General features: G+C 40.4%; 1 protein-coding gene across 5 annotated transcripts in view; it reads right to left on the bottom strand.

Moving 5' to 3' along the window:
• Positions 1-12,908, bottom strand: part of APP (amyloid beta precursor protein) — a 229,270-nt gene that overhangs the window by 179,220 nt on the left and 37,142 nt on the right. For 4 of the 5 annotated variants that reach the window (XM_080374444.1, XM_080374445.1, XM_080374447.1 and 1 more), the window contains exon 2: positions 2,728-2,895. In XM_080374444.1, the coding sequence (XP_080230570.1) occupies positions 2,728-2,895 (168 nt within the window). Of the gene's footprint in view, positions 1-2,727; positions 2,896-11,658; positions 11,797-12,908 lie in introns of those variants that run through there. The other variant, XM_080374446.1, reaches the window with a different exon arrangement.

The following is a 12,908-nucleotide window of genomic DNA, read 5'->3' as shown; positions in this document are numbered from 1 at the left end:
AGGGGTTTCCCAAAGATAAGAAACTAGTTTGAGCTGCATTTACTAGCACTCCTCTACAGATTCATTTCTTTAGTAGAAGTAGGTGCTTTTATCCAATCTGTTTCTCTTGTCAGGTCATGGGAAAGTTTAACAGAAGTAAAGCAGTAGTGCCCTTCCCTGGCCAAAGCCCAAGTCCACACAGACCTGGCTGCAGAGGCATGGGGAAGCAGGGAGGGCTATGGGGGAAGAGTCGTACAGAACTGGGAGCCTCTTTCCATGCTGCTGGGCTGGATCGACTTCCATGTGGCTTTTTTCTTTTAACTTGCTGTCAGCAGACCTGACCTTCCTAATATTTTCTATCTATTTCTGAATTTATTACCAGCATTAAAAATTAGGGTCTCACACAAGTCTTCCCCATGCCCAAACCAGCTGCTGATAGAGCATGCTGGTGCTGCCACGGGTACTTGCTCCCAGACCACCTTGCCCCTTCTCTACCAGTGTCCTACAGCCATCTGTGTTGTGCAGCTCAGGTATGTGTTGGGTAAGGATAGAACAGGACAGCCAGGACATCAGCAGTTTCCCACAAACAAACAGAAAGCATACTGGTGAGCACAGCCAAGGAAAGCAGGATTTTTAGCTAGATTCCCATGTTTAAACACACCACAGCAGAACTGCTTACTTGAAGTTAATGCACACTGCTTAATCTATGTTATTACATGTATGTGATTAACTAAAATCAGTAAGATGCCCGTCCCATTTTTAGGGAGCAGACCTGCCAGCATGTTGCCCCATGACAGAGCAGAACCCCCTAAGCTATACTTTTAACTGTAGCTAAAGAGACACTGTAAAGTCGTGACACTATCATCTAATAGTAAGCTGATTAACTGCCAAGCACACAAATCAAGGCTATCGCCACACTGGAGTTTAAATATTTACTCTTAAAAACTCAAGTAACAGAAAGTCTCCTCTGTTTCTCCAGTCAGGAGAAAATTCCAGATTTTAAAAAAAATAAATCATCAGGTTAAAAGGGACCTACAGAGGGCATCCAGACCTTCCTCTGCTCCAGCCAGGGCTTACATCTCAGCCAGACTCCGTTGCTCAGACCCTTGCCTGGTTTGGCTCTTCCAGTCTTGAAGTATTAGGACTCCACAGCCTGTCTGGGTGCCTGTATCACTGCATGGCCACTCTCATGGCAAAACTTTTCCTCATATGCAGTCAAAATTTTTATTATTTCCTTTGTCACCTAAAAATATATTGCTACCACTTTCTGACTGCTTTGGCTTTCCTCTTCCCTTTATTCTTAAGAGGGTGGGGTTTGGTTGGTTTTGTGTTGGGGCTTTTTTGTTTGTTTTGGGTTTTGGTTTTGTGGACCTTTTACTCCTGGGTGGGTTTTTAGTGGGGGTTTTTGGGGTTTTTTTGTTTGTTTGTTTTTTGGTTGGTTTTATTTTTTTAATGCCACCCAAAATTTCAGTCAATTTACATTCAGCTGAGATTTACAGCTCTGAGTCCTTGTTCTGGAACTGTTCCTTACCTGCAGCATTTGTAACTGGCCTGCCATCCTACTGAGCTATTTATTTATACCTTAAAACCCTCCAAACTTTCTGCTCTTACTTCCTGTAAATTTCTTCCTATAACTTCATCTAAAGAGACTTACTACCTTGTGGACTTTTACTCACTGATTCTCTACCTCCATCTTCTTACTCCTTTCCTCACCCTCAATAATTCCACTATGCATAAATCAACTTTATTTAGATAAATCAAAGGAGAAAACAGAAAACCAGAAGAAACCTCTGAAACTTTACAGAGGTTAGGTTTGGTATTTTTGTTAACGGTAAACAAAAATATTATGAATTTCAAACTAATACTCTTAATGAAAAGACAACGCTACTGGTGAAGAATCAATTTTAATAGCCATTACAGTATCTTCCTTAAAATGAATATCCTAGACCATAAAACCCAAACACAGAAAAAACTGAACAACACACTGCAAGAAATAGAAGGAACAATCAATGGATTAAAGTACAGGAATGAAAAATGCTAAGGCAACAGAGATCTGAAGAGTGAATTACCTTGCTTTCTAAAGAGTCATTTTCACAGAAACTGATTTGACATTTAGGAAGCAAGATATACTGCTTTTTTTTAAAAAAAAAAAAAAAAAGAAAAAAAAAAGGCAGAGATGTTATAGAAAGACATAAGGACTGAAGCAACTCAAGCCATGTCCTCTTGTTTCATGGCATGAAACCCACATTTTCTTTTCAAATTGTCACACACTGGTACGAGGTTATCACGCTATCACAGCATGGAAACAAAACAAAATTAGATCCACAATCTGTTCTTAGGACCTAAGTGAGTGGGTAATAAGTTTCTGCTCTCAAATATGAAATCAGTCACTGTGACTTCATCTGTAGGGCAAGCTTTTCCTATTAAGAAACTCTGAATGGTTCAATGTGCAGCAGAGACCAGTAACTCTGGACTGTCCCAGTGTACTTCAGTATCATGTCAGGATGACAGAAGACATGTTACAGCTGACTTTCAAGAGTCCCAGTGACCACCCCCAGCAACAAATTTCTGAAGCTGTTTTAACAGGCTCTGGAAAGAGCTTCTTTAAAAAGGACAAAAAGGCAATGGAGCAGAGGAGAGGGGAAAAAGAGACAGGGGAAGGTCCCTACAGACTCAGCTTTCCAGCACATGCCTGCTTCACGCTTCAGAAGAACAACCACCATAGCTGTCCCCGAGGACACAACTTACTTCCTGGCAGTACTGGAGAATCCCTTCCTTTGTCCCAATGCAGGTCTTGGTGCCAGAGGGGTCGGATTCCCACTTTGCGTTCTGCACGTTCATGTGCATGTTGAGTTTCCCACAGAACATGGCAATTTGAGGCTCTGCCAGCAACCCAGCGTTTCCATCAGCAGGCACCTGGAAGGATAAGGGGAAAAAAAAGTTTTGATCTCGTGTCTTAAGAGTCCATCCAAAGCAGGAACAGCTCAAGCAAGTCTGAACCAAATCCTACATTTACCCACCCATGGCAACAAGACTGAAATTGTTTGATTCAGGCAGATTTGAGAAATGTAAATTAAGTCTTCACAGAAATCCAGAACACAGATTTTAAAGCTGTAACCAAACTGTTTTGAGGCCCAAAACTGTCCTCCTATCAGCTTGGGCTCAACCTAGAACAACATGCATACCTGAGGCGTAATTACAGAAATTTAATTTTCCATACCTACTTAGCATACCAAGGGGAAGGGTTCGCTAACAATTAAAAAAATTAAGTTTTCCTCAAGCATTTCCTAAAAAAAAAACCCCACCCAAACAACAACAAAACCCCACAAACAAACACACACCAACACCAAAATGCCACAATGTACCCTTTTTTCAAGCCCCTCTCTACTTCCTTTAGTATCATTCCTTGTAAAGATGGTGGGTTAAAAGCACCAGCTTCCACCTATGCTGTGCTTTGAATGAACCTTAAAATACAGTGGCTGGCGTGGTATCAAAATGGGACTACTGAAGGTCTAGCTCACAGCAAAGTATTAAGAATACCACCTAACATTAAAGTACCCACGCTTAAGACAGGCTGCCTGGCGTGCCTCCCCACCGCCTCCTGAGGCACGCTGCCCTCAGCACCCCGACCTCCCCAGCAGCACCCCGCTCCCTCCCTCCTCCTGTGCCTTAAATGCAATCCTGGAACATCTGGGAGCTTCCTACCTGCATTTATAAACCAACTAAATCTTCCTCCCCCACAAACCTCAACATTGGTTTAAATGCCTCCTGTGGAACCACAGCATTAAGACAAATAAAGAGCTCTTTCTTTCAGTCCTCTTCCCTCTGGTGCAGCCAACCTCAGAAGGTATAAGCTAAAAGTACTCACTTCAGTTTTACCATATAAGAAACACCATGAAAAACCAAATCTCCTCATTGCATTAGGTTTTTCAAGGGAAAAGCCAACGGCTCTCCATTGCCCCTCACGCTCCAAAGGAGCATGATTAAACAAACACAAAAAACCTTCATGAATTTTATATGCCTACAGTAATAAAAAGTATCACACCAAGAAACACTGCAGAAGTCAACACCTAACTACCCTAACACATTAGCTTACAACTCTAAGTTAAAATGCCATAATTAAACCAAGTATTTATTTTTTTGTATTTTTTTTAGAGAGAAGGAGAGAATATTTTCCTGCCTGCTTTAAGATGTTAACATGTTACCATGTTACCACAATTTAGCTTAAAAATAAAGCATGAACACTGCTGGCAGAAATTTCCTTTTACTATTTCAGTTTCTCTTCTCCTGTGGAATGAATAAACTGTACAATGCAACAGTAAGCCATCACTGTCTTTCCACTAGGTAATGAGAGAATTTTCCAGTAACTGGGATGACACCTTGTCTGGCTTGTCTTGATCAATAAAACTATCACACGCTTACTCTTTCTAACATCTTCAGAAACTCTGGAGAGCATCTCAAACATGACACATCTATAACACGTAATTGCAAAAAAATCTTCCAAATTAATGAATTTCCCTCCCCTATAGATGCAACACAGCCCTATCAAAATTTTAATAAAACCAGAAGCAAGTCATTCCACAGGCAATGTGTGAATGTGAACTCTATTCACAGTCAGCTTCTCCAACTGAGATCTCTATTAAATTAATAAAGTACACAGCAGTCATACTGTGGCACATTTAAAATTTTTTTTCACTCAACATCATACATTGTAAATTTATGGAGATCTTGCCTTGTGGCTTTATAATAGGGAGCTGTTTGGTATCCATAGCCAAGATGACAGCTAAAGCTGGGGGGGGGATAAAAGTGGCTGTTTACTTGGAGTACTATCAATTTAACTCTTAACATGATAACCTATGACTGTCTACTTATTATCTCATTCCCTTCAGAAAAAAATATGACATCTCCCAGCTTAATAATATTACCAGAGCAAGTCATGATCACATTTAGCTTTCTATATTTCGAGCAGACAGGGGCACACTAATGAACTGCTCAGCACCGCACTTCATCTTATTGATTAGGCCAGCTAAATGTTTCTAATCATAAAGAAATACTGGAGCAATTAACAGACACTGTAAACAGAACTACAGCATTTAGATCACTATCATGAATAATTCAAATACTCAACTTGTCAAGTTGAACTCTGTTAAGAGTGTCCTTAAAGCAAGGATAGTAGGTTAATGGATTTGCCTGTTGCATCTTAGCTGGAGATATAACACTGAGCTTTCAAATTAACTTTCTGTAAACAATCAGATTGGAAATAACACCTTTTTAAACAGTTTAGATCAGGGGAGGAGGACATTGAATTATTTAATGTCTGAAGGCAAGTGCTTGCTACCACCGTGTAGTCCTGGTGTTTAAACTGAAAGCCTCTCACCTTGAGTAATAAGCAGCAATTTTATACATTCCACTTTCAGCACGGTACCTGTGAGACTTGCAGTGACACTGTGAAGTTTTAACAGGAGAACAGACTCATTGTTGAGACAGCCTTTGTGTTATCTCCCTGCTCCTTCTATAAATATACCCCTAATTCAAGTTTTGTTGCCATTTGATATTTCATTTCTGAAGAAAGTAAGCAGCTGACCTGCTATGGCACTTCTTCCGATGAAAACTGGCAGCTGCCTGCCTGTCAAGAAATTACTCTTACTGCACAACCCACAAAAACAGCTAACACTGACGGAGGCTTTTCTGCAGAGATGATGGCCAAAAACACAACAGTCAAGCCTAGGAGCACTTTTTGATATGGTTACCTATATCCTACATTTAGAGCTTCTGCTGGGCCTCTTGACGGTACCTGAGCAAGACACCCCTATTAACAAGTGTATGACTAAAAGATTTCCCTTCACTCAGTTCTGCAAGCATATGCTTCACAGCATTGTTACTTCCATTTACCCAAGAGTGAATGTCACACATACAGTGACTGGCAGTTAATTCTAACATTAAAAAAAAGAAAACATAAATTTTTCAGATCGTTGGCCAAAACCCTACAGCTGCTGCATTAAGGACATATTGCAGTGTGTTCTTCTACATACTGTTTTTCTCTGCAATCATTCAGACTACAACAAAGTTTGCAGGAAAAAGCCAAAATCCATCAAGTTAAAAATCTGTTCCTGGTCCAAAACAGCTAATTATACTAAATAATAGGTAGTTAAGAAGAGTATTTCTGGTAAGTCATTTTCTGATTTCTCCCCATTTCTCTATGCAGCCCTCTACAGCAAGCCTATGTAACACAAAGCCCTTTGTTACTTATACCAGAGTCAAGTAGCAAATCAAAACCTGGCAGCAAGATGCACCACGCTGCCCTTCTTGCCTGCGCCCCATGACTGAACACAAGAGCATTCCCAAGGCACCTGCTGAAAAAGGTGCCTGGAACAGATCAGTTCTCATAACCTTGATTTTATGGAATCTATTTTAATCCAGGGGACATTCCTAAATTAAGAATAGTAAGGTAAGAAATTAATTCAAGAAAGCATTGTTGTAATTTATTTTTTATAAGGCTGATTGATAAGAGAGGACGAAACCCAAAAAACACACAAAGCCTCTCAGGTTCCTTTGGTCCGGACTGGTGCTGGTGGGGCTCTCCAACACTTACTGTCCATGCCTCCTCTCAAACCTGGGGGTCTCTCCCACCTACACAAATCTCAGTTTTATAAACACTTCAGTAGTTCCTTATGTTTTAAAATGCTCATTATGACAAGTAACCCTGAGCCGGTAAGGCCTGCATGCCAATTTCCAACCCTGCATCATCATTCTGCTCAGGTGTTCAGCACGGCATCCATTGGTAGGAAAAAGCACAAAAAAAACCAGTGAAGCAAGGGACAGTACAAAGTTATTGCACACCATTTCACCTCTCACGCAAACGTTCAGAAGTGTTCACCTCCAACATGCTCACCTGCCTGTCTTGTGTGTTTAAACAGATCTTCCACCTTCAGCTCTCATGGCAGCCTCTGACAGGGAATTTTGCCCCTCCCAAAGTTAACAGCTCTTATAACTAAATGATGAAAACTTCTCCAGCTGATTTACTTGAAGCACCTCTAGGCTATGCTGCCATGTGAAAACTAAGCTTCACCCAACACTGCAACTATATTTTCACTAGGATGGTGCTAGAAAAGATTTCCAGAGAATGAGAGGTGGGCTAGAAACTGCTGGTGAGTCTATTCTGAGATCTCCAGGTAAGCAACCAAGTGTCACTTACGTATTGCTTATTACACCAAGAGAAAGAAACAATTCAGCCCTCTCCCTTCCCATCGAGTTTGTACCGAAGGCCTCAAGCATCACAGCACTTGGGGAAGAAACACAGTTTGGTTTTCTCCCCAGGGACTGCATTGTGACAATGCTTCACTATTAAAGCCAAGCCAAAAAAAAAAGATTAAACTTAGCCGAGATAACGAGTTTCAAGAGAGGTCTCTAGTCTGCAAAAGTTACTGATAACATAAAGCCAATGAATTATTGCCGATGTTAACAGAAGCATCCAACAGCAGTTTCATCACAAAGGGGACTGAACAATGGGGAGGAAGTCACGGAGCAGCACTTGCTTTAAAACACATATGCTTAGGAAGATGAAAAACAACTCAAAAAAAAGGCAGGAGAGTGAAATGAGAGTAAAACTAGATGCAGTAATAAGCAATTTGTCCCATACATGCTGTTGTAACATGAATTCATGAAACACTGGTTACATCAAAGGTATATCCAGCTAATGTAAGTCAGTTGGTGAAGAATTTTATGTATCATTCAGGTTTTTTGTTGTTTTTTTTTTTTCCCACAGCCAAGGGTTTAATTATTTCCATTCCCTCCCTGCCAAGAATAATTATCTGCATTACAATGCAATTAAATAATCAAGTGCACCGATCTACACAGATAAGCAGCTTCTATACAGTAATGCTGAACAACATAAAGCTACAGTCCAGTTTGTTACAATAACGCCTGTAGTGGCAAATCTCTCCTTGACTAATCCTAAAGCTCTCAGGCAGATTAGTCTCCCAAAGAATAATTCATGCGACACAAATTACATTAACAGCAACTATTTGCTTTATTAGTATTCTGCAAAAGTAAAAACTCCAAGCATATTCATGAAACTGTAATCACATATTATTTTGCCTGTTTTGCATATGACCTCGAAGAAATAGCATGTGCTTTTTTTCCTGCCTCTTGGCAAATCATTAAATAACAGTTAGACCAATTAGCACGCTGTCTCAAGGTTACTCCAAAAGTTATGCTGGGATTTTCACAGTATATCCAGTTTTCAAAGACCAATCAAAATACTACTCATCACTCTTACAAGACATCTGGATCAGAAATCAATTTCTAGAATGGGAACTACCTAAATGTGAAAAATGACAACTACAGGATTCTGAAAAACATTACCTTAATCAATCATACACTACTTAGAGCTCTACATAAATACATTAGTCTAGTATGTCACAAAACATTCAACACCAGCCTGACATTTTTGATACAGAAAACAAAATTATTAAGTTGTTAGACATGTTTTAATTATTAACTTTCAAAAGTGAAGTAAGGGTACAAGTTCTGAAAGAAAGGCTCGATGGCCATGGTAATGCTCAGTGCTACAGCAGGTTCTCCCTCAAAGAGTTTTACCATTTCAGAGGTCTGTCTTCCAGTCGCAAGACTCATTTCACCTCCACTTGTGTACATCTTCCTGCGTGCTCCTATGTCATGCTTCCTTCTTATGAGCAGCTAAATGCTGAAGTGCTTAAAAATATTATTTGACAGTAAAGAAATGTAAAATACCTTTCAAGTACAGACTTTCAGTATTTTGCCTACTCTCAAAAGAGAAAGCATAATAAGAACTCATTCTTTAGGTGAGGATACAAAAAAAAAAATCCAATCAACACTGAAGACTGGTATGAGAAGACAACTCTGGAAGAGAAAGCCCACTGGGTAACTGCTTATTGGTGATAACTGCTTTGGATAAGGAAAGAAGAGGGATATAATTCAGCTGTTTTCCCACCAGACTGTGTCAAAGAAGTATTTACAAAACTGGTCATATTAGGACAACACAAGATAAACCCTAGCAAAGCCACCTGAATGACACTGTTTAATTACTGGAGGCTGTATTTGAAAATAAGTGTGTCATGGAATTTTTCTGTTTGTTTTGTGAGGCGAAACAGTTATTCCAAGTATTTATTTGATGACAAAATGTCAACTTAAATACAACACAGAAAAAAAATAAGGCATCATGCAAGCATTAAAAGACTTCCCATGTTAAGATGTAGTACAGATCCTCTGTAGTACAGAAGCCTCTGCCTTCCCCTCTTCCAGCCCTGGTAACTCAACACATCTATTTGAGGAGAGATTCAAAGGGTCTTTAGTGCACCTGTGCACTCCACATCCACATCGCATGCTGGATGCCATTTGTACGATTTCCAAGACACTCAAAAAGGATTTTGGTAGCAGAGTACAGAGGACTGAAAGAAGTTTAGCTAATTGCAAATTCTTTTTTTTTTTTAAAATAAATTTAGCAAAAAAAAAGTGTTTGGAGATTTTTAGCTTGTTACCATTTCATCTTAATATCAAAAGACCTTTTCCTACCAAGTTTAAGACAGAAAGCATAGCCTTCTCCCCATCCACTTTTCCTGTCATTGCTTTCTGCAGTTACAGAAGTAATTAGTGTATTTGCTAACAGTTCTCCATAATCCCTATTTCAACACCAAGTGTTGGCTTTGTTCACAGCCAAAGCTATCCTCAGAAAACATAGGCTGCAAGGTTTTACCCTCAAGAGGTTTTCCATCAAGGGACCAAAGTAAACACAACTTCATCCAGATAGCTCTGCTATTAACTTATAATTAATGACAACAACATAATATGAAAATAAGCATCAAACCTTGTATGTGCTATTATGAAACATCAAAACATCAAAAAAACATTCTCCAGAGGTCCCCAAGACTGCTTCTATGACTTAGGTTGTTTTATGCTGCAAACACTAACCTGAAGCCACTTTCATAAGGCTTCAAAGTGTATTTAATTTGTATTAATTGTTTCATTTGCAATTACTTTCAAGGAGAGGCCATTCAATAACAAGCTCCATATCTATAACCTATTCAAGAACAACAAATGCTCTCGTTTTAGGAAACAATTAAAATAACTCCTCCCTGCTTTCCATTTTTAACACTAACACCAGTTCCAGCCCTTCAACCGAGAAGTCAATGACTACAGTTGTAAGGTTTAACAGCTTCTGATGAGAATTATATATATATATATATATATATATAAAGGGGTTCAAATATTGTGAAGAATTAAGCATACTCAAGTAACACGTCACCCTTCCAACCCATGCCTGTGCTTCCTCCAAACTTTCATACCACATTCAGGTTGAAATTTGAGGTTTCTTGGTAATTGGTAACTAAAGTGGCACGAACTTGCATGCAATGCAGTTTGCTTCCTCTATGACTATTAATATAAGAAATTTTATCTTTGAAGTGGGGCTGCTCATAGCTATTTTTTCCTGCAAAGAATAGAGGTAAAAATAAAGTAAGTGTTGAAGGGCTCTCTGCTTGACCTTACACATTTGCTGAGCAAAACATGAGATAACCTTGTTATCCCCAGTGGAAAGACCAAGTTTCTTCCACCGGACTATGTCTGGTTTGCTGCACCCTACAAGTGCAGAGCACTGCTCAATTCCAAAAGTCTACAGTTCAAACCAGGCAAAGACCATGCTAATACAGGCTTGTGTTACCAGACACAAATCCATGGGTTCTTGCATGTTGGTTAACCATCAACTTTACCACAGAGTGTAGCAGAATACAGACTGCCAGACTTCCCATTTAAGCTGTAAACTACCAGTTGTCCTCCTAGTTTTGTTAGGTATCTACACAGAACACAAATGTATTACAGACTACTTATATTTAAAAACCTGCTCGTGTAGGCAAGTAATGAAAAACTATCTTCCTTTCTTATAAATGCAATAAGGACCAAAAAAAAAAATTAAATAAAGCAACCAAAATAGAAAAGGAGAAATTGCCAAATTGTCTCCCCACAACTTTAAGATGGCTCTGTGTCAAAACCAAGAAAAATTTTCCATCACCCAACTTCTCCTTAGAGACAAACAGTGTTGCAAGACTAAGAGGTTGTCAAAATCAACATGAATAATTTAGAAACAGTATTTTATTGTATAATGTTAATATAGAAACAGCAGCAGCAATTATCGTCAACAGCCTACAGAAATAGGTCAAAAAACATTTTACTGATTGCTCAGTAAAATTGCTCTGTACGGTTTCTTCCTCCTGAAAGACAAATGTTTCTGGCAAAGAGTAATGAGAAAGGCCACATCCCTAAACTACTTCCCCTGAGAAGACCCGCATCTCCTTTACAAAAGGCCATCAGCTTTGGAGAAGCTCAACCACCCTGTGAACTAAAAGGCATCTGAAATTTGGCTGACGAACAGACTCCATTGAGGAGGTCCTGCAAAATCAGAGATGTTTATTTGCCCTTACTATAACCTATTTAACCCAAGTGTAAATACTTGTGTGCAGTTGTCCTGGCCTGCTTCATAAACAGTGATGCCAAAATGTCATCACAACAACACACCACTCACCTCTCCACAGCAGCTCAAGGATCGCCTGCTCCACAAATATATTAAGAGCAAGTCTGTCTCCGAGGCTGCAGAGGCAGCAATAGTATCCTCAAAATTCTCTCCTGGCAGCCAGCCATTCTCCTTACCTGCACCCTTCGCAAGGTCCCGAGGCATATGTTGTAATTATTGCATGCATCTTAGTTCTAACGCTTCCGCCAGGTCATGTTCCAAGTACCAGCAGAGCGCTACCTGAATCCAGGCCCAGGCATCTGTCTCCCCTGAAATCAAAGTATCAAAACCAAACCAAAAATACGCCAGGACTAAGCGCTGAGTTTACACAGCTATCTCATGGAGCAACTGGGAGGTAAGTAGTCCACTCCCCAAAGAGCTGAGCAACCCAGCAACCAGCTGCTTACGAGAGATACTTGCAAAACTTCAGGACAAATTTTATTATCATATCTGTAATGAAGAACAGACCTACATACACAGTGCAAACACACCCCCAAGAGGGGAGGGACTTCCACAGCTAGGGCCCCTGGAAACACTAGCAAGCAACAGAGAGACCGCAAGAGCAGTAAAATTCTTGCTCATGTGCAGAGCCTGTCCAGCTTCACCATGCAAATATTTTCATGCTCCTGTGACAGAGACTAAACCCCAAATTTAGCTACAGAAATCTCTGAACATGGCCGTAAACGAGGGACGTACTGGGGGCTGGGGTGGGGGAGGGGGTGGTCCAGCAGTATTCCTAGCAAGTCAGATAAGGTAGATTTTTGTTTCAGCTACATGAACATAATAAAAAGACATTCATCCACAACCAAGTGCAGTGTCAAGAGTTTCTTACTCACCGCCAGCACTACAGAGCCCCCTACCAGCAATGTGGCTGCTTCCAAAAAAATCCCTAAAATCCACCCTCCCAACTTTCAAGTTCAGTGCCTTCATTAAAGATGTTAAGGTGCTTGAATTCATCCAGGAGGGCAACAAAGTTGGTGAAGGGGCTGAAAAGCATGTTCTATGAGGAGTGGCAAAGGACTCTGGAATTCTCTAGCTTGGAGAGGAGGCAGCTGCAGGAGACCTCATTGCTCCCTGCAGCTTCCTGAGGTGGGGAAGCAGAGAGGGAGGTGCTGAGCTGTTCTCCCTGGTGTCCAGTGATAGGGCACGTGGGAACGGTTCAAAGCTGCACCAGGGCAGGTTTAGACCAGACATTAGGAAGCATTTCTTTACCGAGGGTGGCCAAACACTGCAACAGGCTTCCTAGAGAGGTGGGCAATGCCCCAAGCCTGGCGGTGTTTAGGGGGTGTTTGGGCAATGCCCCAATATATAAGATGTTTTAACTTTTGGTCAGCCCTGAATTGGTCAGGCAGTTGGACTACATGATCTTTGTAGGTCCCTTCCAACT

Source organism: Falco punctatus, assembly GCF_963210335.1.
Source record: "Falco punctatus genome assembly, chromosome: 2".
NCBI classification, from domain to species: domain Eukaryota; kingdom Metazoa; phylum Chordata; class Aves; order Falconiformes; family Falconidae; genus Falco; species Falco punctatus.
Note: the sequence above shows the minus strand (reverse complement) of the source record. Positions and strands in the feature narration are given on the sequence as shown.